The sequence below is a fragment of the Artemia sp. Qi Xiang Cuo genome, chromosome 7, assembly GCF_049724085.1.
Source record: "Artemia sp. Qi Xiang Cuo chromosome 7, ASM4972408v1, whole genome shotgun sequence".
Classification (NCBI taxonomy): domain Eukaryota; kingdom Metazoa; phylum Arthropoda; class Branchiopoda; order Anostraca; family Artemiidae; genus Artemia; species Artemia sp. Qi Xiang Cuo.
Window position 1 is genome coordinate 2,322,844 of NC_142800.1, and position 26,404 is coordinate 2,349,247.

The 26,404-nt window shown below is 34.9% G+C and overlaps 1 protein-coding gene across 2 annotated transcripts in view; it reads right to left on the reverse strand.

Annotated features, from left to right (window-relative positions):
- Positions 1-2,114: 2,114 nt before the first annotated feature.
- Positions 2,115-26,404, reverse strand: part of LOC148949857 (uncharacterized) — a 239,064-nt gene continuing 214,774 nt past the window's right edge. The window contains exons 7-11 of one of the 2 annotated variants that reach the window (XM_089091331.1): positions 22,861-23,003; positions 15,340-16,358; positions 11,660-11,822; positions 5,447-5,615; positions 2,115-2,841 (exon numbers count right to left, since the gene is read on the reverse strand). In XM_089091331.1, the coding sequence (XP_088947457.1) occupies positions 2,634-2,841; positions 5,447-5,615; positions 11,660-11,822; positions 15,340-16,358; positions 22,861-23,003 (1,702 nt within the window). In that variant the 3' untranslated portion in view covers positions 2,115-2,633. Of the gene's footprint in view, positions 2,842-3,306; positions 3,402-5,446; positions 5,616-11,659; positions 11,823-15,339; positions 16,359-22,860; positions 23,004-26,404 lie in introns of those variants that run through there. The other variant, XM_089091332.1, reaches the window with a different exon arrangement.

Consider the following 26,404-nt stretch of genomic DNA (forward strand, 5'->3'; position numbering starts at 1 on the left):
ATTTTTGAGGTTTCAGGGAGCCCGAATACAGTTTAGATAATTGTGTTTTATAGTGTTTAAGGTGTGGAGAGTAGCTGTCTACTATCCACAACCTACTATACATCTCGGGGTGCCACTTGTTCCACCATGCGTGGCACACTTTTGCCATGGCATGCCACCTGGCGTAAACAACTTTTGAATATTGGTACCCCTCACTAGGGTCTTTGGATACGAAACAAATAAATGCGTTATCAAGTTTAGAAAGTACGAAACAGTTGTTTCGTTGACATCTTGAAGAAAAACCTGAGATATTCTTGTGAGTTAAATTTACATTGCAAGATTTGTACCAAACTGATAATTGAAAACCATTTAACTCAAATTAGTAAAATTCAAAATATGAGGTGCTTGTGGCAACTATACTACCCTCAAGGTTTCAGACTTAAGAGGTGAATCACGAATTGAACCCCGGAACAAAGGGCCGAGATCACAAGCCTGGAAAGGGCCAGATGAAAACGGCAACTAGCAGTATATCGCTGACACCCACCGAAATATTGAATGTAAATATTTAAGATTTTTTTGGTAAATAACTTTCGACAAGTAGTACCCATCACAATAATACCCGATCCACGGTTGCCAAAGAAAAGAAAATAAGAAGAAATCTAAGCACAGAAGCGAAACTCCTAAATTCATTTGAAGGATTCACTGTAGACTATTTCCTCGTCTTCAGCCTTGAATTTTAACAGTGTACTCGTTAGATTTCTTTTATTAAACTATTAAATTATATGACAAATTATGTTTCAGCAAATTGTTAGCAAAATTTGTTTTATTGGTCAGCATTTACATTTTGACGCATCAACAAAAATTTAATAATTTCCTTGACCACTACTTTTTCTTTTTTTTTTTTTAAATAAATAATTTTTTAAGAACAAAAACTTATTTTTCAGGCCCACTTTCACGTGCTATTTTCAAAGCATACGCAAAAGAAAAAGCGATAGAACGTACTTTGAAAAAAAAACAACAAACTTTTAACATGTCAGACACCGAATAGGATTAAAGAAAATAATAATTGGAGAAAATGAGATTAGTCGGATTATCCCCGGAGTTTAATTCCGGTGACATGATAATGCAAAAGCATCTCCATACTAATCCAAACAAGAAGAAGAATATAGAGCTTCCCTTGTTTAAGGAGCTGTTATGCCAACCAAAGTTTGGCAAACGTTTCCAAATAGCCTGGCCTGAAGAGCTATATAAGCTTACTGAATATGTGACAGATGGCGCGAAAGTCAAACACCAACGCCCAATTAGATATATTCGTACTACTTTAAACTTTTTCATATTATAATTATTTATGTAGTAATTTTACTCCCGCTTTCATTTCTACGGAATAAAAAAAGATGTCAAGTAAATCAGCGTGATAAACTTAATTCGTCAATGTGAAATGATGAAAAATTATTTATCGTTATTTAGGCCAGTTTCAAACTTTTTATCAATTGAATTAATAATATAATATCTTTATACCAAGCTTTCAAAAAAAAAAAAAAAAAAAAAAAAAAAAAAAAACATGGGCTCACTCCAAACGTATTACAATTTAACCTACATCAAAAATTGAAGATAGTTTAGCGTAGCGTTAGATTGAAATATAGAAAGGTAATTCTGATACCCGTGATATCTTGGGCGCGAGAAACTGAAGAATATGTTAAGCTATAAAAAAAATCGGTCTTTTTCCCCCCCTAATCAAATTTTAAGATTTTTACCACTACGATTTCTACAAAATTCATCTATTTTAGTGTTTATTTTCCAAACTTATACCCCTACCCCCTCGAAGAAATTAAAAAAAACCCATCCCATGTGAAAACCAATATTTCACATGCTTTCCAGAGACTTTCCAGAAGAAAATTGAGCACCAAAAAATCTACATAAGGAGCACCAGTTACGACTGAACAACAAAGTAGATCACAGTTGTTTAAGAAAGACTTTTGCCTAACAAATCATCCTAACCATGTAAATACCCTCCTTTCGCCGAACACATCAAATTTTTGGCATTTATACAAAGAGGGAGATAAGAGAGGATTCGAGATGTAAAATATAAATTTCAAGCCATTTACCCCCCCCCCCCACCTCCACTTAAAAAACCTCTTACTCCCTATTGAGGTCCAAGATGCATATACCTAAGCATAAATTGTTTATAAATCTTTGCAAACTATGCATTATTCATCTTTTTCTATTGAAGTAAACTGAACCTTGAATTTAAGATTTTGAACTTTTTAACAAAAAGCTAAGAAAATATAAATAAATTAGATACCTGAAGAGATATGAAAGACAGGAAGGTGATCGCTGATATAAAAAGTTAGAAAGTGCAATTCCTATAAAACTAATGTGCGAACATAGAATGTTAATTAACCAATACAAAGATAAACAACCATTTAAGTGTCGAATAAAAATGTCAGATCACATCGTAACGTTACAACTCTCACAAAAGTATCAGAAAAAACGCGAAGAGCATGCTTTATTACTTTTAATCTTTCTATTTACGAAAACGCATTTCCACAACACAGTCACGGGCAAATGTCGTTTGAGGATATATTTTTTCAATTTTTCTTTTAAATAGGCTTTGCTCGCTAAAGCGAGGATAATCAACTTCCTAGTCAAACAGGTCATGCTGGATTCTTCAATATCCTCTTTTGACGGCAATCATAGACTTTACGACAGAGGAAGACACGATCTGCACCCATTTTTGTGGCTGGAAATCTATCAAGCCGAAAGGAATCGCTATTCCCAGATTCTTTAGTCAAGGCAGGGACTATAGGTGCTGATGATGGAGGCCAATTGCCTTCGTCGATACGGGTTATCATGCTTCGATATCTAAAACAAACAAGAACAGCTTAAAAACAACAACAGAAGCACACAAATGCTGTTCTTACAAAGCAATGCGACGCAAAAGTGACGCAATTGCCTTCGTCGATACGGGTTATCATGCTTGGATATCTAACATAAACAAGAACAGCTTAAAAACATTAATCAGCGTTGCCAGTCAACTTTTTCAATTTAATGTAAGGTTTGATGATGACAGGTAAGGTTAGCTTAGGTTTTTAACCAATTTATGATACTTAGAAGCAAATTTAACCTAATCTAACCTAACCCAACCTAAACTAACATTATCTAACCTAACGAGAAAACCTTTCTTAAAAACGGTAAAAAAAAACTATAAGTATAAATAATGTATGTAAAAATATAATTACTGCTGTTATTTTCTCTCTCGCCGCCGCCAGCCTTCCCTTATCGGCGCAGCGCCGGGGTCTAATCCTTTCTAATGAAATATGAAATTCTACAATTTTTCCCCGAAGGAAGATCACAGATGCCAGTTTATTTATTCATTTGTACTTTTTGTTCTTGCCAGGGGCGATCGTATCTAACGCGAGATCCTAAAAGATTGGGATAGGGCTCATTTATATCTCAACTAAAAGTTCTAGTGCCCTACTAAGAGCCAAATGTGATTAGGTTGGATAAGATGCGACTTGTCAAATAAACTGCATTTTTTGGTATCTACTATGTCTTATTAAAAATAGTACATATATTATTAAAAATAGTACATAATATTAATAGTTCATCATGCGAAATTCTTATTAAAAATAATGGAGGTAGGTTTCGGATTTAAGCTAGGAAGATTTTAATAAACAAAGAAACTGAACAATCACCTTCATTTTTCATACAACACTCCCAAAAAACAATAAAACAGAAGCTCTACAGTTTGTGGAGTTTCTTAAAAACCGTATTCCTTTATCCTGCTGGTCCTCCATTCCCCCAAAAAAACTTTAGGATTAAATGTCACATGGATGTTTCACACATTACTAGTATCCTGTTGACAATTACCCTTTAAATTTTCAACCCTCCATCATGTTAATCTTCTCCTAATGAAAAATTCCCTACATCGAATCCTCCAATTCCTTACAATGGTAGATAGTGCTCTAGATCCTTAATATTCGTGTACATCAGAGCAAAATATGGACCACTCTGTGACCTAAACACCTCCGAAATATTTCACTTTTTCTCCAAGTGGTATAAAATTACCCCTTACCGAAACAACCCATCTTGTATCCTTCCCGTGAAGCCCTACTTTTCCGCTCCCCATACCTGCTTAACCTCGAATTAAAAATGATGCTGGGCACAGCAGTGTAATCCGTTTGCTTGGCATGCATAACATGGCTAATCTTAAAGTTTCTTTAGAAACGTTACAGGTTTATCAATAGGGACGTTGTTTCGGAGGGGAGGGGAGCAAGGGGGGAGGGGCAGTTATCCCCCCATAGTTTGGAGAAAAATTATTATATAGCTCACGCTCTTGACTATCCGGATATGGACCCCTCCCCCCCCCCATGAAAATGCTGTAGCTACACTCCTGGTTATCAATCCAATAAGAAAATAAACCATTTTACCAACGCTTTCCATTGGATGTAAAAATTCTCAAAGATCCTCAATGCCGCGCAAGGTGGAAGCATCTGTTTCCCACCAAAAGAAATCACTATCAGTAAGCACTTCATTACTATTATGACCAGGCTTACGGACAGATCATTATATTGCACAATATAATATTTCAGTTATTACGTTTTGGACATAAAAGCCTTTTTCTTCGAAGGGCTTTGTACCTATCTATGATACCGATGCCTTAAAAATGTTTTAAAGAATTAACAATGAAAAAGAACCCGAATTTGTCGAAAAACTAGCATAAAAGTAAATGACTATATTACTTAATGAGAACGTTTATTTAAATTGGATTAATTTCTTGTAGAGCTGCAACCAGACAACTACCCATAGCCTATATACGAAATGTGTTTATTTGGCGATTTTGCGAAGAACGTTATTTTTCATATTTGAATAGTTTAGGGCTTTATTAACCCAATTTAGGTTTCACAATTTGTGACTTCAAATGGCATTTTTGGGTCAAGTGACATTTCAACCTGGGATTCGAAAAACTTGTCAGAGGTAATTTAAGTAGCTCCACATCCAGGTGTCTTAATATAGAGACATTACAGAGGAATTAGATAGAGTAATTGTAGAAGATGATGTGACTCAACATATTTTTTGTTTGTTTTTAGTTGATTTAAAATTGCACACAAGATGTTTTAAGACTAATTGAGTTTTAAAAAGGCAGGACTATTTGTATCTCCAAAAATATAGAAAAATGTTATCAGTTTATAAAATACATCACAGACGAGAACCAATAAAATTAAGGCACAATTTTTGCATGATAATATAGGAAAGCAATCTCTCTTCTATTTTTAGAGGGATCTTAAAGTTATCTTAAAATACCTTGAAAAATAATTAAAGAATGGAGCGGTTAAAGAATAAAACGTATATCTTGATTTTGTTACAGCTTTTAAAAACAATCTTAACCAAAATACGGCTTTTTTTCGAAAATCCAGGAGAATAAGATGCAGAAGGTTTTTCAAATAAGACAATAACCCTTTCTTACCTGCAGTATTCATTGTAAGTAAGCACGTGACACTTATCTTCAATGCAGGCAACATAAGTTGTGTCACGGTGACGGGAGGCAAAAACTTCATCATTCTTATCACCAGGCTTACGACCTCGATCAGTGTGCTCAGGCCGATAAAACCATAAAATTGAGATCATCATTTCTCCTAAAACAAAATAATGTGTGTGGGTGCACTAGGAGCACAGATCAATGAACATTAGATACGTTAACATAGAATTTGACTGAACTAAACAATAAATATTCACAATGAGGAAATTCTTACATTCAATTTGTAAACAATCGTTTTTCTGATTACTGCGGAAATCCCCCCTTCCGTGGAAGCTATTTCTCGGAAATCCAAACACGCTGAAAATTTCCCCTGGACAATTCCTCCGGAAAGTCTCGACATGCAAAATTGATTTGGCAAAGAGAAAGTAATACATATAAAAGATTTCATATAGGAATTCTGTTAAATCCCCCAGTGTAAAATTTCTCCTGGAAAGTTCATCCCCAAAAATTTCCCTCCCCATTGAAAGCTATCCCCATAAAAACCTAACTCAAACGAACCCCCGCCCCCCTCCCCCCCCCCGAAAAGTGTCTGTATACTTCTCAATAAAAAACACTATACGTAAACAAGTGGCACATTTAATAACAAAGACCTATCCCCAGGGGCTTTTGGGGTGTCAAGCCATCTCCAAAGACATAATTTTGATCGAACAATTTTGGGGAAAAAAGGGACGTGGGGTGGGGCTAGTTACCCTCAAATCTTTTTGGTCACTTAAAAAGGGCACTAAAAATTTTAAAGTCGGTTCAAAAAACCCCCTCTTGATGTTCTAGGACAATTGATTCGATCACCCTGAGAGAGAAAAAAAAGAAGAAAAAACGCACCCGTGATCTTTCTTCTGGCAAAAAATACAAAATTCCACATTTTTGCAGATAGGACCTTGCAACCTCTACAGTAGGGTTCTCTGATACGCTGAATCTGATGGTGATCTTTTAGGAGGTGTTTTCTTCCTTTTTCGAAAATCAGGCAAATTTCCTTAGGCTCGTAGCAAGCTTAAGGAATCATACATTTGAAACCAGTATAATAAACCTATACTTTTGATGTACCTTGATATAAAAATTCCGTTTTTTAGAAGTTTGGTTACTATTGAGCCATGTCACTCCTTACTTACAGTTCGCTACCACGAACTGTTTGATTCTGAAAAATGGCTACCTCAAAATTCTGATCAAACTTGACATCTGACATCTGAGGAGATCTAAAAAGGACGAGGGTGGTTGGGCGGCGGTGGTCGCCCATTCAATCACTCTCCAACATCCTCTTTAACATGTCCTGAAAGTTTGAATTTAATACCCAAATGCACATCTGGGGTATTGCTAATACATTCTTTTGGTAACCAGCCTGCACTTCGTGTGTTTTGATTTTGTTCAACATTAACATTTCCTGAAAGCCTCACCTTAGTACCTTAAGCTTTTTTTGTAAAACCAGGATCAAACATGCCCACCTTTCATCAACAAACCTTATATGTAAACAATGGACAACTTGCATAACTTACAGCTCTTGCCCCGGAGGCTATGGAGGGTCGTGTCACCCCGGAGGCATAGTTTTTTCCTTATCTTTAGACTATTTCGAAAATATACCTATCTCAAAATTTTGATTGGATGTCTTTGGGGGGAGGGAAACTAAAAAAGGGCATGGGAGAGGGACTGGTTGCTCTCCGGTCACTTTTGAATCTTAAAAATGACACTAGAACCTTCTATTTCTAATCGAACGAGCTTTCTCCGAAATTTCTATGGCCACCCCTTCTACATGAAGTGGTTCTGAAGAAAAAATGGATAATAAACAATAAGCTGAAGTCTTATGGCACTTTACTATAGGCAAAATGAGACCGTTGGCTCTGATATTATACATGTAATTTACAACATTGGTAGAACGTTCTAAAATCCCTTCTTTTCTTCACTCTTAGATTTGTCTTAATTTTCCCTTTGACAGCTCAATTTTACATACGGGGATAATTTTCCGTGGAGGGTGAATTGTCCGTGGTAGGGAACTTTCCACCAGGGGGTGGGGGGTGGGTCTGGCGAAATTTTTCTGCATGGGGGGATACGCCAGACTCCGTTTCAAAGTGTGTAATAATCAAAAGCACGGCGAGCAATTTAGTAAATTCAAGATCAAACACCAACGAAGCTTCCTTTCCTTTTGTAACAAAGATGGGTACTTGTATGATATACCCCCACCTAATATTCTTCATCTAAGTAGAACCTGTTTCTCTGACGCTCAATCCTAATGAAATACACCTAAGTATGATAAAAATATAATACTTTAGAAACAAATTTGGGCTATATATTTGCACATTAAGGAGGGGTGGGGGTAAATTCTAGCGGGGCTTCATGCCTAATATGTTAGGAAAAATTATTCTGCATATTATGAAGTAAGAATTTCCCACCGTCCAAATACTTTACCCCATCCCCACAATGTACAAATATATAGCCCAAATTCTATGTGTCCCATCTATCCTGTCACTTCTCTTTGTCTTGTATCACGCTAAGCTGAACAAAAACCGGTTCTACAATGCGTCAATGGATGAACAACTTGAATAATCGGGGCTATATCATACAAGTACCCAAAGATACTTTTGTTGGCAACACTTGAGTTTAAAAATTTATTTCACAACCTATTTATACATAATTAACTTCTAGTCATTCCCTTCCTTTGTGGTATCGAACGTTCAGTAGAAGAAAAAGAAAACCAAAAAATGCTTTAGGAAAATTCTATTGTTAAAAATAGGTGTAACTTGCACAGGTTAACTCGAAATAACTTACCAAATTAATTTATAAAAGAACAAATCAAACAGAATTACGAAAGTGTAACTAAATATAGATAAATCTTCCAAGAGCAGTGGTTTCTATGGGTTACCTGTTATCAGAAAAGAAATAGGTACCTTCAAACAAGGTCTTGATATTTCGGATGTTTTGAAACATATTTTTTTCAATCACATTTTCCATGACACCTTCTATTTTTTGGCACTATTTTTTCCAAATTTTCATAGTCTTGAACACCAGAAATCTCTTTTAGAGACAGTTAAATTGAACATTTGGGAAGTACAAAGGGCAGTAAAATTTAATGTGATTTTATAAATTGGGAAACAAACATATATTATATTGAAAAATTAGAACAATTTGGTAACTAAATTTTAAATCAAATAGACTTTAGATGGTTTTTTGCTCTCTGGAACCATTTTAGGTCTAGGGGGCATTAAAATTAAACCTTTAATCTTCTAATGGCATTGCTTTTGGGCATTGACACATTTTCGTTAGTGCTTAAATTTGGAAATCAGGAAATCAGCAGTGCTTAAATTTGAATCAGTGCTATCAGTTTGTCAATAATATTGACAAACTGATAGAGTAAATCGTAAGAAAGGTTGTATGGCTAGAGAAGATGTCAAGGAACTGATAATGATTTCTTGTTAATTATTAGATATGTGAATGGATCAGTGATATGTGAAGATGATGTTTTTTTGGGTAATTGTCCATTATTCAGAACACACCCAAAAAGTGAAGTTAGGTTTATCATAATGAAATATACCTAAATATGATGAAAATACAACACTTTAGTAACAAAATTATGGAAACTACAACAGAGAATTATGGGAGGCGGGCCGCCGAGAACGCTTTATATTAAATACCTAACCTAACATAACCTAACCAATCAAAATACCATATCTATATCAAAGTTAATAAAAATAAACCTAAAACGTACATTTTAGCCTAAGCTAATTTTCTTCGAACACTGACATGTACAAACGGTTATTGTCTGATCTGCAGATCCAAATTCTTGAGTATATCCTGAATAATGGACAAGTACCTTTTTTTTCAAAATATTTTGAACATTATGCTTTGGTACTTACAAAAGCACGTAGATGGCTTCAGGCTATTTTCCGAAATTCTCATGAGTTTATTTTAAATGAATAAATAAATCTTAAAATGAGTGAAACTTAAATTGAATATGCAAATCAAGTTTGAATCGAATAAAAATACCTACAAACAAGAGTTTGGGTATCGTCTCACTGCAGAAGCCTAAAACCTACTGCGTCATTGGCGCTTTACTGAAAACGAATTATACTACAAATGTTTTCTTTTGTACTTAATATTGAAAATGAATATTAAAATTACAGTAAAATTTTAAACTGATGAGCTTTTAGCAATTAATATCATCATGCATCAAATATTCAATTTAATTTATTATTTCTTTTGTAGATTGGTCAAGACAAATATAGTTTCACTACAAGCAAAATATGGATACTGCCCCCTTCTTTAACTGTAAAAACCTAAAGCCTTCTGAGTCATTGGTGCTTCACTGAAAACGAATTATTCGCATATTACATATTTATTATTTTCCAGTTCTTACAGCATTGAAAATGAAAATAAAAATTACAGTGAAAAAAAAAGCTGGAACTGATGGACCTTTCAACAGTTAATAACATTATGTACGTAATATTTAATTTAATTTTGTTTATACTTTCCAAAACTGTTCAAAACTCATATAGTTTTGCCATTTTTTTTAACTTTGCCATTTTTTGTAACTAATCGTGTTAGTTTGTTATGAAAACATTCTATGGCTTCTAGGCATTTCTATTTGAGCGGAAAACTGCACCTCAAACTTTGTGGAACATGCATTTTCTTGCATGAAACACCAAAATATAATAAAATATCAAGTTTCAGAATGTTCCACCACTCACAAGCAAGTGTCATTGGCATTTTTGAATCTACATGGTCAATCTAAGAGGTGGAGGGTAGGCTAATTCTCGTAGCAGCCCCAGTCCATCACGGTACGGTTCACATTTTTAACACCTGGCGTCCGGACTATCATACAATCTACCAAGAATACACCTACCCAAAATCATTATCAATAAATAAATGAAACCCAAAACGAACAAAAATTAAAATAACTAGTAGAGTCAAACTCAATACGAGCATAAATTAATGTGAATAGGGTTCAAAACCCCTATGCTTTCTAAAAGCCCGAACATAATTTGTACTTTACTGAAAAAAAAAATTCAAATGAGTTTACTGAAAAAAATGTGCATTGTCAATTTAATACATATATTCTGATATTTATTCCCTAAAATATTAATTAATTTTTGATTTCTTAAAGTTACAAAAGTGAAAATATTTCAACGAATTGTTTTCAGTAAAGCGCCAATGACGCAGTAGGTTTTAGGCTTCTGCAGTGAGGCGATAGCCAAACTCTTGCTTATAGTTATTTTTATTCGATTCAAACTGGATTTGCATATTCAATTTGAGTTCCACTCGTTTTAAGATTTATTTATTCATTTACATTAATATATATTGTATGTTTGTTCGCATTGATTGTTTATTTAATTTCTGTTCGTCTTATGTTTCATTTATACTTTATTAGCAAAGTATTTGTTTTCGTTTTAAGCTTTATTTTCATATTCAATCGAAGCATTACTCGCTTTAAGATCTATTTATTCATTTATGTTATTACTTGTTGTATGTTATTTGCTATGATTGTCTATTTAATTTCCTGTTCGTTTTGGGTTTCATATATTCTTTAATGGTACTTAGTGGTCGTTTTGAGTTTGGATTTTTACAGGTATTTGTATCTACTGATCTTAAGTTTAAAATGGCCTTTACTTATCTTTGGAAAACTTATTTTCCGGAAAGTTTTTTTTTAATAAATGTATAAATAAAGTTGGGTATGTGGAACATAGAAAGTTGGATAAGGTTGGGTGTATACACATGGAAATACAAAGGCGTCGAAACACATACACACAATTTTTTTTATAGAAATTTAAGTAAATGATAATTACAGTGGTTTCGAGTACTCTCGATTTTTACAGGGGTGCCAATTGACCACATCAAGGGGGGGGGGCAAATTTGAAGTTTTTTCAATTTTAGTCGACGAGCTTACGAAAATAAGACATTTTCCAACAAAAATCCCACAAAAAACAGGTGTTTTCAAAATCTAGAGGAGGAATGAAAATACGGGACGGGGCTACGTGCCCCCCCCCCCTCTAAAAAATGGCGCTACCTGGTTTCAGAGGGAAGAGATCTAAGCTCTCTCATTTGTACATAGCGACGTGAACAATCAAAATCAAACCTATGTCTTTCTTTTAGAACTTATTATATTCTAAAGGCACCATAAGGTTTGATAAAACAGGATTAGACAAGAAAATTTAATCCTACCATCATCAGGATTATCCCACATTGCAGACACTTTAGCCACGTATGGTAGATCACTTGGACGTGTTCCTGAGCGCAGAATGACACTATCACGGACTCGAATGATTTCGCCCTCTTCATGACGCATGGACGGGTAACAACGTCGAAGCACTGGGGGATCATCGTTCTGGTAAATAGAAATACACATCAAATAATACAAAAATGGCACCCACAAGGAGGGTGGTTGGGTTTGGACCTTCGAGAACAAGAGTGCACAATATAGCAGAATTTTGTATTATTTGGAAAAATACAAAAAAAAAAAAAAAAAAAAAAAAAAAAAAAAAAAATCAAATCTTCACCCACACACAGAAATTTTTTTTATGCTGTATCCCCCTCTCAAAATTATTAGAACTCGTGCTTGTAACTAAGCAAACACTCAATAAAAAAAAACTCACGACACCCACATCAAAGCTCATAAACTCCAAGGATAAATTTGGAAGGTACTTGTCGGTTATTGAAAACACATTCAAGAATTACGCTTAGGTTACATCTCAGAGCACCAGTTTCATAGCTACAAAAACAAGTGATGGGCTATATATTTGCACATTAGGGGTGGGGGTTAGACTAGGTTACGTTAGGTTTCCATAATGTTGTTTCTGAAGTATTATTTTATTATCATGTTCTGTTATTTTTCATTAGGATTAACCTAACTTCACTTTTTGTGTGTTTTTCCAATAACCGACAAGTAACATTCGGAATCCTGATAGCCTAATTTATCAGTCTCAGCGTCAATTGTCATTGAGATCCTGACATAGAATTTTCTATCTTTCCAACAATTTAAGATGCAAGTAAGGAGTGACTCGGGCTAATAGTAAAAAACGCTAAAAAATTAAATTAAAAATTAAAAAAAACATTAAAAGAATTGGCTTTTAGGCTGATTCAAATGCATAAAATTCATTAAGTTTATAAAGTCACCCATCAAAAGCTGCCAGATTTTCCGAAAAGGAGGGAAACATTCGCAAAAAGGCAAGTGTTGACGAAAATCACATCAGCAAATTCATCATTTAAGAGAACTCTATAGTAAAGATTTCAAGCTTTTATCTAGAAAAATATGGTATTTTGTATTTTAGTTATAAATATGGGATTTTGTAGTTTAGTCATAGAGTATTGTTCCCCAGGACTGATCGTATCAAACCAACGGTCGTAGACGATCAGGAACGGACTTATTGGAATAGAAATTAAAAGTCCTTTTTAAGTGGCCAAAAATATTGTGCCACGAGAAAGTAGCATTTTCTGCCATTCTGTGGCATCAAACTATGATTTTGCCCCAAAGAGGACCAAGTTGCTATCGATTGAAAATTCTGAGAATGCTAGTCGATTTAAAGTATCAAAGACTGTACATTGAGCTTTCAAGTTATAGGCTAGAGAAAGTAATGGTGATGCGTTCGAGGGGCGGGCATTAATATCTCATCTCTTTTCATTTAGACTAAGCCTGAATAAGGGTTTTGTGGGGTGATAGCATTTTTCTGCAATAAGAAGGGACTCTTTGCACAAAAATGTCCCTGGCATTCATTAAAAGCTTCATTTAACCAAGTTGATTTGCTTTATGCTTCATAAAATTATATAAAGTGATATATAAGTGTACAGTAGCTATTATGAAGGAGAGCCGGTGAGTCATTGCGTAGGCAGAAATGGGGAGGGTGTCCCAAAGAGTGTATTTCAATGCCCGAATTTTCAAAATCTCATTGGGCCTTTAAATAAATACAAAATGAGCTATGGGAAAGAAGGGGGAGGGTGTAAAATTTGCTATCTAATCCCTTTTGATTCCCGGGAATATTTCTGGTTTCCTCTTTATTTTTGGTTTTCGGTATTGGTTTACATTCAAACATTCTTACATTTTTACATTCGGTAAAGGATTACATTCAAAACCGGTAGAAAGGTGGAAAAGTGGGGGCGGGCATCATGAGGCCCGCTCCAAATTAAAGTTTTAATAATTTTCAGGGTTGCCGGACGCTTCCCTAAACTGTTTTTCATCATTTTTTTTTTCCTTGCAAGTTTTAGCAATTAATTATTAGTATTGTCACCTGTACGAGAAGGTTTTTGTATTGAGTGTTTGTATGGTAGATGTGACCTATCATCACATTGCTGTGATTATAATTCCTGACATGAAGGAAAAACGGTCAGAAATTAAATGAAAGAAACAAACTTTTTTAACTGAAAATAAGGAGCCAGATTACAACTTAAAACGAACAGAAATCTGTGTATGAGTAGGTCTGAGGGGGGGGGGAGGACTGCCTCCTCCTCAACCGCGCTTTACGCTAAAGTTTGACTTTTTGTTAAAATTCTTTAAGAAAGAATGCTCAAACACAAGAACCGTTGAACTTGGATAAGAATTATTTTAAAGAACTTTAAGACTTTAGCATAAACAGCAAGGGTTGAAAAAGGTGCAGCCTCCCTCATATATAGAATAATTTCTGTTCACTTTAATGTTGCTCCTTACTTTCAGTTAAAAATACTTTTGTTTTATTTAATATCTAAGGGAACAGGCGCAAATGTTTTGACAGCTGATTCCTGCATAATTCTTACCGAAGCTTACCAAAGAAACACCCAGTTGACAAGGAATTTGCCTCGCATATCTCTATTCTTTCACAAAAAATGCAAATACTTGTCCTTGTCTTCAAGAGAATGGGACAACAGGTCTATCCAGAGCTTTAATAAACGTGGCATGTTTGTTAAATCGGAAAAAATCTTGCATTCTCAAATTTTAATGGAAAACCACGAAAAACAAAAAAAGTTCAGCATTAAGTCACTATTAGCGACGAAGACCACACTGCCTTTCCATAACAAACAACAAATTATCATTCAAATTATCTCCACTGTCTTGCAAAAAGATTTCCCTATTGTTCTTCGTACTTTTGTTGTAAGTCGCTATTAGAATACAATAAATCAATCAAGGGGAATAAATCTGCTTTCTCGATTGCAATCGAGATGTGTGCTAAAGAGCACGCAAAGAGTGTAAAGCTGGGGAAAACAGCTGATTAGCAAACCAAAGGACACATTTACAGCTTTATCATGACAATATAATACAATTTATGATCACGAATTACATTTAAGCTATGCTAAACGTTGACAAAAATCATAATCAGTCCCATATTTCAGTGTTAAAACTTCAGAAAGCATAAAAAGATCGGTATTAAACTTCATGAATTAAGTCAAGATTAACATTCAAAACAGTAATCAAGGAAAATAATTCTCCTTAATTTCCCTGTTACTAGTTATAATTGAGTTTGTTAGGAAATGAATTCTAATTTTATATTAATCTTGGAAGCTACTTAAAAAAAAAATCTTGGTGATAAACTTCATTACATATATCGTGATTTGCATATAACGAATTAATAAAAAGAAAAATACCCTCCTTATAAACAAAATTAAAATGACTTCAAAACAAGATGCAAAACGTTTACCAGTGAGGAAAATAGCTCAGTGGCACCAATTCACGAAAGCGTAGGGCGGGGGTGGAGAGTGCGGAGATTTTTCGATATTTTTTCACGAAGAAACAAATAAATTAATTTTTCAAAATTTAGATGGATGGCATTTTTTTCTAACGAAAATACTATTAAAGGTATTTTTCAAAATTAAAATATTCAACATATTATTTTATATCCTAAATGAGGGAACAATAAAATAAGGGAACACAAACTTACAGAAAGAAAGACTTTGGCTTCATATGGCTCTCCATACCACGACCATCCACACGAAACAGAGGGTCCCTGCCTTGACTGCCTATCATCCCCCTCAAGAATCTCTTGTCTACTGTCTTGTGTTTCCAATAAAGTAGCAGAGCTTGATCGAGATGAGGCTCGTGCTGAATTCCGACTGTTCACACTGCCAGTTCTTCTAACCGGAGATGCACTTTTGGGCGGGGTTACAAAAGTCCGCTTTCTGCCTCGCTTCTTCGCAGCATTTGTTTCAAGTTCATTTCTCTGGGGAAAACTTTGTTTTTTCTGATGCTTCTTCAAAGGATCCGATTCCTCGTCTTGAACATTTACACTATGTTCATTGTTTCCTTCTAGTTCTGGCGCTTCCGATACCATAATGTCAGCTATCGGTGCAACTATCACTGGACTCATTAGAGGCTCATCTTCAACCTTAATACATTCCGTTTTGACACATATCGGATTTGATTCAGAAGAGCTTGAATTTGTCAAATCTGATTCAAAATCATCAACTTTTTCCAGTTTGATCTCTTTGGCTAAGTACTTCAATGGGATATTATCTTGGAGGTCATCTGTCCCAGAGCTGTACTCTGTTATACATCCATTGAATGTTCTTTGTTTTTCTAATTTTTGCCTTTTCCTTTCCGCTTTTTTCTGCTTCCAAACCGTCCTACAAGTCTCCAAATCAATTGATTTTAAAAGTTTTTTCATTTCCTTAGCACTTAAATATTTCTTTTCTATAGAGGGCATCACTTCTGATTCAACTACTTTAGCACCACTTCCAGGGATTTGTGACTCCATATTTCTTGGGATTGAACCACTCGCAGGAGACGCAAGAGCTCTAGGACCAAAAGCAACTGGAGCGTGAGGGTTTTCAACATGATACCCGGGCCCAACTCCCTCACCAGTAAGGGGCCCAGGTTGGACGTTTTTTGGACATGTCGGAGAACGAACAGGGCAGGAGCAACGCATGTGCCGCGGATCATAATGCGGAGGTTGAATTGGCGCTGTAAATAAAATATATCAATAGACAAAGATAAATTTATTCATACCATAAATAATACACAACGATTCATTTAAACTAATATCCAACAAAAGGCTTAATTGCCTTTAGTAGAGGATTTTTTTTTTTTTTACTTTGTTACAGTTGACATGATCAGAGCATCAAAACAATTGACATTAAATAATATCAATTACAGATGGAAAAAAGGGAGGGGGTGGAGAAGAAGAAACAGAAAAGAAAAAAATCCGAGGTAAGGAAGGGGAGAAAAAAGCAAGGAAGAAAAAAAAGTAATATGCGCTGCAACTTATCTCAACAAAGGGGAGAGTGCAAATTCATTAAAACTTCAAAATTAAGATAAATCTAGTTGCATATTTGAAGATTTTTATAGCTGTATAAAAGAGCTGTTGGGAGTAGTGTATATCCCCCATCCCCCATGCGTAAATGATCATAAAATGTCAGTAAAAAAGTAAGACGCTCAAGCACTGAGTTGTCACCTTATTAGGAAGGATGTTGGCCGCCCTTCTAGACAAAACTTTATAAGATAATAATAGACTACATTATAAGTGGGCAGTTTAAACTCATTCGAAATTTTTCACTAAGATTTTGCCAGTCCGAATAGTTTTCCCTCCCCCCTTCAATAGCACGTTTTAATTATTGCTAAGGTTTGTTATAGCTTATTCCTTTTATGTTTGATATTTTTGAAAAAATTTACTGAAAGGGATTCCCAGGTAAGAGCCTATAAAAAAAACCATTAACCTAGTTTAGTTTATTCGTATCTTTTGGGCTCGTATTGTTGTTATTACAGAAAACAGCGTGGCCTACTTGATAATAAATTAGCCACCATACAAGTTAACAAAAAAACATAATCAAGTAACTGATGCTATCAAGCCAACAAGAAATATAAAAAAGGATCCTAACGTTGTTTACAACATTATCTGCTCAGTGGAAACTCCCATTTAGATTTTCCTTCAATAATTGCTCACTTCCAGTACTTGGAAAAGCGCCCAAAGCAAACAAAGGAAAGTTCCTTTCGGGAAAATGATCTTTCCCATAAGATAAATGATACACTTTTTGGGATGAATGTGAAAAGAGTAATTAAAAAGGTTGCAAAAACCCCTTCTTAAAAAAAAAAACAAGAAAAAAAAACTGATAAGAATACATCAACCATATATTACTTCCTCAGCCAGAGTTCTGCGGTGCGCTGGAAAAGATTAGTGCTTTTCAATGCCCTGTTTAACCTTCGAAGAAGTATACATTGTGCAAGAGCTACTAAGACATATACTCTATTTTAGAGCAATATATTTAACTCACCGTAGTATTCAAAAGGCCCTTATATGACATTTTTCTGAAAACGAGTAAGGCCGAATCCAGGATTTTTGGTCGGGGGGATTTTTGGTCGGAGGGGTATAATTTTTTTTTTTAACTCATAAACAGTTTGTTAACAGGCATTGCTGTTTCTCTTTTACGAGTCGGACAGAAATTTTGGGAGGGGGGAGGAGTCAAACAGGTAACCCCCCTCCCTTGTTGAATACGGCCGTGGACAGGACTATATTTAATGCTGATTCTTTCAAAATCGATAAGTCTTATCTATAGAACTTCATCTTCTTCTCTATTAAGTTCTTTCTTCTCTATTTCCTTATTTCCTATATTACTTGATTCTAAAGACGTGGATTTTTCGGCTGTTTTACAAAATGCAGTGTATCCTCTTTTTTCATTCGCATCATTTTTTCATTTTTCAATCATAAAAATAACCAAGCTTTTAGTGTTCTTGGCATTTTTCAGTTTAATAGCAATGCAAAATTAGTGTAATTAATGTAACTGGTAAAATTAGAGTAGTAATAGGCGTTTGGTTCTAGTTACTAACGAAAACACAATTACGAAACTTGAAAAAAACGCCAAACGTTAGATGGCGAGGGTGTAGCACCAGTTGCCACTCTTACTAGTTACCTGTACTGTTTAGCTTCCCACTACATTTGAGACCCAAAATGCCTTTACAAAGCCTATAAGAGTTCCGCAAGATTCAAATGGTTCAGAAAAGCTGTTTTAAATCATACGAAATTGAAAGCTGATGGCCAATTAGATACTTTTGAAAAAGAAAAATTGATGATGTTTGCAAGAACTGTCAGGCAATTTGTTTAAGACAAATGGCAACCTTGCAATTAAATTAAGCAATCTTGGTATCATCAACATTACTGTTATTGTTAACAAATCTACTTACTGAATTAACATTAGCATCGATTTTAGGCTTCTCAATATTATTTCGATTATAAGTCGTTGTATGTACAACATCATAGGCTATTAGTCGATTGTTTTGCAATTTTGTGTCCGTAAGAGAATAGGTTCGATTCTTGGTCTTTACTGATTATTTGGCATGGATGGGGGGTCAGCGGTGTGACTGTAAGCTCAGCCAGATTCGACCCAGCTTCAAATGGGCAGCTGGAAAAATCCAGCTGCCCAATACAGGAGAAAATCCAGTCTTGCTGCAGAGACGGCAAGGTCTAGACCCACTATATGCTTGAAAGTTTTCAATTGCTCTTAGAGACGCAATTAGAAACAGCCATCCTTATAAAAAGCCCCCTCCTTCCTTGGTTTCAATTTTCGAATAATCTGAAAATAATCAAGCCTACTTCAAAATAAAAAGCCTAGCAGTAGTACTTAGACGAGAAGAATATAGATGGAAGCAACGTAGTGACCCAAATTGTAGGCTTTGCAGCTTGACCGAAGAAACCTTTCAACACCTCTTCGAATGCATGGCAAGTACAATTGGAATTTATGAACTGCATACCCTAGCGCAAAGTTACAAACTTCCACCAGACATTAAGATGACTGTGGATGCACCTTTATCAGCTTCCATTGAAAAGGTGTTTTACAGAGAGGCAATTGGTATCTTAAAGAACCTAGATGTGCTTTGAGGGATTTATCTTCTGTTGATTAAATTGCAAAGTTGGTTTTTGTAACTTGTGCAGAAGAGAGCTGGAGAGAGCAGGAAAAGCCGTATCGATACCAGCCGGCCTGTGGGCCTTAGACTGCATGGATTAGGCAGCTCGAGTACTCACACTTCCCACAAGCCGATCAAATTGAATTGTATTTGTATTATGTTTTATGTGAACAGTGTTACAGCTATAAAATTGTGCAGTTGGAAGCCGAAAGGAGCCCGTTCAGGATTCCAGGTGTTTTTTTAAGAAGAAGAAGAAGAACTGGAAAACACTGGAAGTGTTGGATGATTTGGCCACAATTAGGCACAGCACTCTCGACCAAAGGCAGAGAATCTGAAGATCGGTAGCTACGCTACGCGCATTATTGCCTGCACGTGAATAAGTTTTTTTAATACATTTTGAGCGAAACCTTCTTTGTGTAAGTTCTACTAATCTCTCTAGAAATATATTCGCGTAAAGTAACTTTCCGAAATGTAAAAACAATCTACTAATGTACTAAACTTTTAAGCGTTTAAATTCAAGTTCCTAGATGATATGGATGCCAACAAGAGGATAAAGTTAACAACTCATTTTATTTTTCTACTCTATATTGATTTTAGTTTTTTTCAGGAGGTGAAGTAAATAGCTCAAATTATTCATTTTGTAACTACCTAGATTACTTTAGGGATAAAATCTTATATTTGGTTTATTTTAATTATTTTTAGTTTTCTGGTTTTTAGCTTCTCATTTTATCCGTACCTAAAACTCTTTATTTTATACATGCAAAACATTTGCGATTTTTTCTAACTTCCTTTAATTTTTCACAAGTTTTTGAAAAACTTTTTTTTAACTTGTCTATTTTTTTTTCTTTTTCATCAGCCTTAGACACGTTTTTATTTGCAAAAAAAATCCTCCCTTTGTCATAATTGCTCAGTCCACCTTTAGATCTGATTGATCTGAAAATAATTGTAGATCCAAGCACTGGCAATCTAAAGGACAATATGGCTCGAGGAAGACAGGGCTGGTGACCATGACGTTTGGTATTTATCTTGTATCATGCGTTTCCCATTATCTGGCACTACTCAAATCTATGTGATTTAAAAAGGACGTTGTTCGTATCTTTTTTGAGAAGATATCTTTTTTTCTTGTTTCTTATGAGATTTTAGCTCCCTCGGCCTTCTTTTATTCTGTTTGTTTCGTTTTTACTTAGTTTAATCTTAACTCATTAATAGTTATATCACCTCGCCAGATTTTATGGTTTCATAATAACAGTTACAAAGATTGCCAAAATCGTACTCTTCGGCAATTCTTTTGGGGTCAGACAGAAAACAGACGTCCTCCAACGGGAAGGAAAGAGATTATAATAGTTGGCCAACCCCCTACCCCCCCCCCCACATATTTAGGTACACATGCGAAAAATATAATTTAGTTTTTCAGGTCCACCCGACAGACATAAATCGTAAAAATACCAAACAAAAAGAAACATATATATATATATCGACGATATTTCGCCGATATACATTTCAGTGATACGATATATATTACAGCTATTCGGCCAAACTCAAAATCGATAAATACTAAAAGGGCTGCATAACTAGATTTATGATGATTACATGACTGATTATTTACTACTGCCTGAACCCCAACCCCCTACCTCACTCAAAAAAGAAATTTCCACACGCATCCCAGAAATTATATGCGAAAATCCCACAGGAGCGGGGACATTAAAAAATTGTTTAAATCGTAAAAAAAAAAGAAAACACTGACAAAATCGGAAAACCGATTGAAACTTTCTGAAGTCATTAGATAAGAAAAAACGCCAAATATAGTGATGAATCACTTGAGGTAGTAACCTTGTCTATACCTATTAAAAGAGTCGTATAAACGGAATTACAACAATTACAACCCGAGTTTTTACTAAACAATTTGAATCCCCCAATATATATATATATATATATATATATATATATATATATATATATATATATATATATATATATATATATATATATATATATATATATATATATATATATATATATATATATATATATATATATATATATATATATATATATATATATATATATATAAAATATATAAACCTTTCTACATCCGCCGACTAAAAAATCAACAGTATGCAGAATTAAACGCCACTGAAGCTGCGACATTAATAAAAGCTAGAGTAGTAAAAAAAAAACGCATAACAAAAGCAAATGCTTATCGGGGTTGTGCCGCTAAACCCGGAATCAGTAGATACTAAAAGAGTTGTATAACTAGATTGACGACAATAAAATGACTTAGTATTTACTGCCAAAATTTGAGTAAACTGCAAATAACTTGAATGTGATTCGACTATTAATCACTTTGTCATGTTTGGATATAAACACCTGTCACCTACTGATTGAATGCTCAAAACATTTAAAGGGTTTTAACAGAGATGATTCTAAGGTGAAAATTGATAACCGCTGTTAAGTGATCGTTAAAATGCTTCTTACTGAGAAGAAGGAGAAATATTAACTTGGGATACAAATTCTTTGGGAGGGGGTTGATTTTGAGGAAGGAGGTGTGTCCGATCATTTTTGTAAGCACAAGTAAAACAATTTTTAGGGTGTTATTGTAAAAAGTAGACTCCGAACAATAGTCCAAATTATATTAATGGGAGATGGGTTTGAACAGCATGGGTGCATCCGTGGCTTACCCAAAAACTTCTTTTTTTTAAAGAGGATTCATCACAACAAAAAGAAAATCACAAATTATACGAAAATCGAAGGAAACTATAGATTTGTTTTTAAGTTCCGTAAAAGCCCTGACACCACTTTGGATGTGTCCCTAGCTTAGAATTATCAGGCATGGCTGATGATTTTTTGAAAGTAAAAGTAGAAAATTTTTTGGTGGATTTGTTATAGCTAAATGAACTTCAATCGACCGTTCGGACACGTTTCAGCATATATTTAAGTCTCATAAAAAAAAAATCTTTATAGTGTATCAGTTGATGATAATGATGATGAGCACATCCAGCTGCTTCCAGCAGCCTCCGGAAATGAAAGTTTTTTTCGTATTTAAAGAAATAAACATTTCACGGCTGCTGTGTGCATTCCTCATAGTAGGCACGTAGGTAAGAATTTTGTCAGGGGCCCAATTATAAAATAAAGCCTTTAATTTGATGATCTGAATAAAAACTGTCAAGAAATTCAGGGAAACTAAGGACTTGGGGGAGGGGGATGGGTAGCTGACAGACCCTCCCCTGAGTATATCAATACCGTGTATTTACATATTTTCCCCCAAAAATGGCGTTATACGCGGATTCAGTGCAGTTTTGCATACCGAGCCTTCCCGTTGTAAATAAAAATTCAATTGCTTATCATTTATAGTCTAAACGACAAAACCAAGCTTCATTTCCGTGTTAAAACATCATACAATATAGACCAGCTTTTATTGCCTCCTGAATTATTCGTTTCCCCACCAAACAACGTTTACATATACAAAAAAGAACTTGTTCAATTAGATAATTTTCAAGGAACAAAAAAGGAAATTTTCAAAAAACTTTTACAAGTTAAAACAGATTGAAGAGAAAGACAGTAGGCCTACCTGATTGTTGATGACAGCCATAATAAGGAGGATAGTACGGCGTAGGAGCTGGTAGTACTGTTGGTCGAACTAGATGAGGGCGAACCGGGTAAGTTGATCCAGGGGAGCCAGCTGGGGGTGGGACTAGGGTGTTTGCAGATTGTCTAAAATACAAGATATCATTCAATCAATTTCTGCTTCCCTTAAAGTCTTTTGAGCATTGAACAATAATAAAATGGATAACTTATGCCTTCAAATACCTTAACGTTTTCTGTATTGATAATTAAATTAAAACATCACGCTCTTTTAACAAATCAGATATGACTCCTAAACATGTAAGTTCCTAGGATGGGGCTTTACGGCCTTTGCAATCCCCCCAAAACCTCAAAAATTTACAATTACAAATTTATCATAATTATCACACTGTTTATAAAATTTCCTTGTTCTTGTTGGTTCGCTCGAATACGCTCACTAAGTTCACACACACTTATTTTCAAATCATTTGCAAACGAATTGAAAATAGACTAAAAAATCTCGAAAAGATAAAAAAAAAGAGTGAACTATTGAATTAAAACACTTTTACAGTTCGAACATCTTCAAAGTATTTATCTTTGCACTAAAACACACTGAATATTTAAGTTCTAATTCTTCGGATACTAACGTTATTTCGTTAGTATCCACCGATGGCAGGTCAGAATTTTTTGGATTTTGTGCAAATCGCGGATGTTGGCGAATGACCCACTTTATGGTTGTCAGGTATTTGATTTTAATTCTTATAATTTTATCTTTTATTGAATTTGATTTATCTTTTAATTTTTGGCTGGTTTTTTTTTTTTTTTTTTTTAATTGGTTTTGTTGAATTTCCGCGTTTGTTTTTTGTATTTTTCTCCGGCAATTTCCTTGTTTATATTATTTTGTTCGCACTGAAGAAGAGAGGCGGTTGTTCTCTCTTCGCTTTGTGTTTCTTCAGTATTTTCGTTTGACCTTTAAAAACCCCTTAATGGTCGTTTTCTTTCTTTATGTTATGGCAGGCCAATGTGGTTTAAAAAATCATATTTAATTAAATATTTAGTTGGTATTTTGGTTAGGTTGGTTTAAGCTACGTACTTAATATAATGCGGTCTAGGGGGCCACCCTTCTATAATTATTTGTTGTAGTTTTCGTAATTTTGTTTATTTCATTAGCATTAACCAAACTTCACTTCTCGACAGAACTGGAGTGTGGTGGCTATAACACACAGGTACATTTTATTTTTTTGCATAACATTGTGTAACCAAAGAAAAATTACCAGTGAGCAATTAGTACGGCTCAAAATCGTTTCATTATTTTAATTAGCTTAATATTTCTTACGAAAGAACCAATCAGGATTAAGGTGGACTTATTTGTCTCTCCAGAAACCGCATTTGCTTGTTAGTCGCGATTGTTGCTTAGCGTTAGTTAACCTGTTTTTTTGTTTTTTTTTTAAAGCGGGACAAATTTTCAGGAATAGCAAGTGTGATAGACTTGTGAAGACTAGTTGCAAAAATAAGCTAATGGAGATAAAAAAAAGAACACTTTTTAAAACGAGGATAGTAACTTCTCCCTTTTCTCCTTGGTTTAACCTTTCACGTCCATTTTAATATCTTGTCCATTGCCTAGATAACAATTTTTTCACAGGTTGTAAAATCTTTAGCGAATCTACACAAAAGAGGAGCCTATTCTCTCAATTAAACTTACCCGGTTTGCCCCCCCCCCCCTCCAAGGAATCTTTCCCAACTAGTTAATTGGTTGTAAAAATATAGGAAAAAACTCCTAAAAATACTAAAAAAATATTATCCGACCAGTAGACTGGTTTTTCAATAAAGGTAAAAAACTTCTTCTTGTTTACATTTTTTTTTTTAGGGTAACCCCTTCTCCCCCAGAAAAAACATTGTTTTTGATAACCTCCCAAATAAAGTCCTGGATACGGCCCTGGTTATGAGTGTTAATGTTTTACAAGCTTTTGCTTTGGTAGGTAAAATTTTTAACTTATCACAAAAGAAGGGGTTTTACCATTAAATAATAGAAAAAAAGAAGAACACCAGGCTCATCACCTTTACGAAAAAAAGCAAGAACTAATTCTGCAACAAAAAATACCAACAATCCCAAGAGACCAGTACAGCAGAACCCACTAGGACATGTCAATGCCATCTAATTTTTATTCTTCCTCTTGGACTGAGGACAACTGAGTGGAGATGCAGGCCGCGATATGTGTAGGCTAGTTTTCTTCTTTTCTTACTGGCTGTAAATTGCCATTTTTTCGGTGTCCTAAGTTTTCCTGTTTGTCATGGTTAGCTAGAGGGGTCTCAGAAATAATTCGATTAAAATGAAAATGCACAATATCCATTTTGATGGAGGAGGGGTAGAGGCAATCCTCTCAAAATTAAATTGTGGCAGAAGAATCTTCTCCCTCCCCCCTGACCAGCCGGAAATTTATTTTCTGATAATTTCTTTTTTTTAATTCAAGATCCATTTCCAAAAATTAGCTATCTTCTTCGGATCATTTTAGGGGTATGGGATTTATATCTGAAAAAAAAAAAAAAAACAATGTCTGGACCGTCAGTGATGAATGTTGTTGCTGAAAGAGCAATAATACCCCCTATTAAAAATTTTGTCGCTCCATACTTCCGGTGTTCCAATCGTACATATTAAAAACCTTTTACGACTTGTAGCTAAGCTTTAATATAGTTTAATTATACCTAACATATCACCTTCAACACAGTAGCAAAAGAACCCTGAAAAGGTACATTGCCAAGCCTATCTCCACTAGAGAGCAGTTATGTTTCCCTTACTAACGCCTGTTCTTCAGCACATCAATAAACAACACGCCTCTTCTTCAGCACAGCAAAAGGTATACAGGAAAACTAAAAAAAAGTGCATTTTCAAGGTCTCTCCTCCTGTTAGCAGCTGTTGCCTTAGCCAGCACATCTCCTTCAACACAACCATACTATGGAATATCAGAAACCACAAAATGTGCATTTTCTACTATCCCTTTCCTATGCTCAGTTATGTTTCCATAGCTAACACACTTTCTTTAACAAAACATAAGAGCTGCATTTCAGAAAACCACAAAAAGTGGATTTTAAAGGCCCATGCCCCATGTCTACGGTTATTTTCCCATAGCTAACACATCTCCTTCAATAAGGCAACGAAATGATCTTTCAGAAAACCCAACAAATCACATTTTCCAGTGAGACTTTCCCCACTCTGCGCAATTGTGCTCCCATGGCATTTCCTCTCCCATTTAACACATTCGAAATCTTCACATCTCCTTCAACATAGCAACAATCGGACACAAAAAAGTGCGATTTCAACCCCCCCCCCTCCACATATAGTTAACATATCACCTTTGGTATCTCCTATGAAAATGTTTCGGAATATAAGAAACACCCAAAAATGCACAATTTCAAGCACTCCTTTCCCTATTCGAAGTTATCTTTCTATAGCTAACACATATCCTTCAGCACAACATCGTAATGGCGACCTCATCATTCCACCTGGAGTTATTTTCATATAGCTAACAGATTTCCTTCAACACAACAACAAA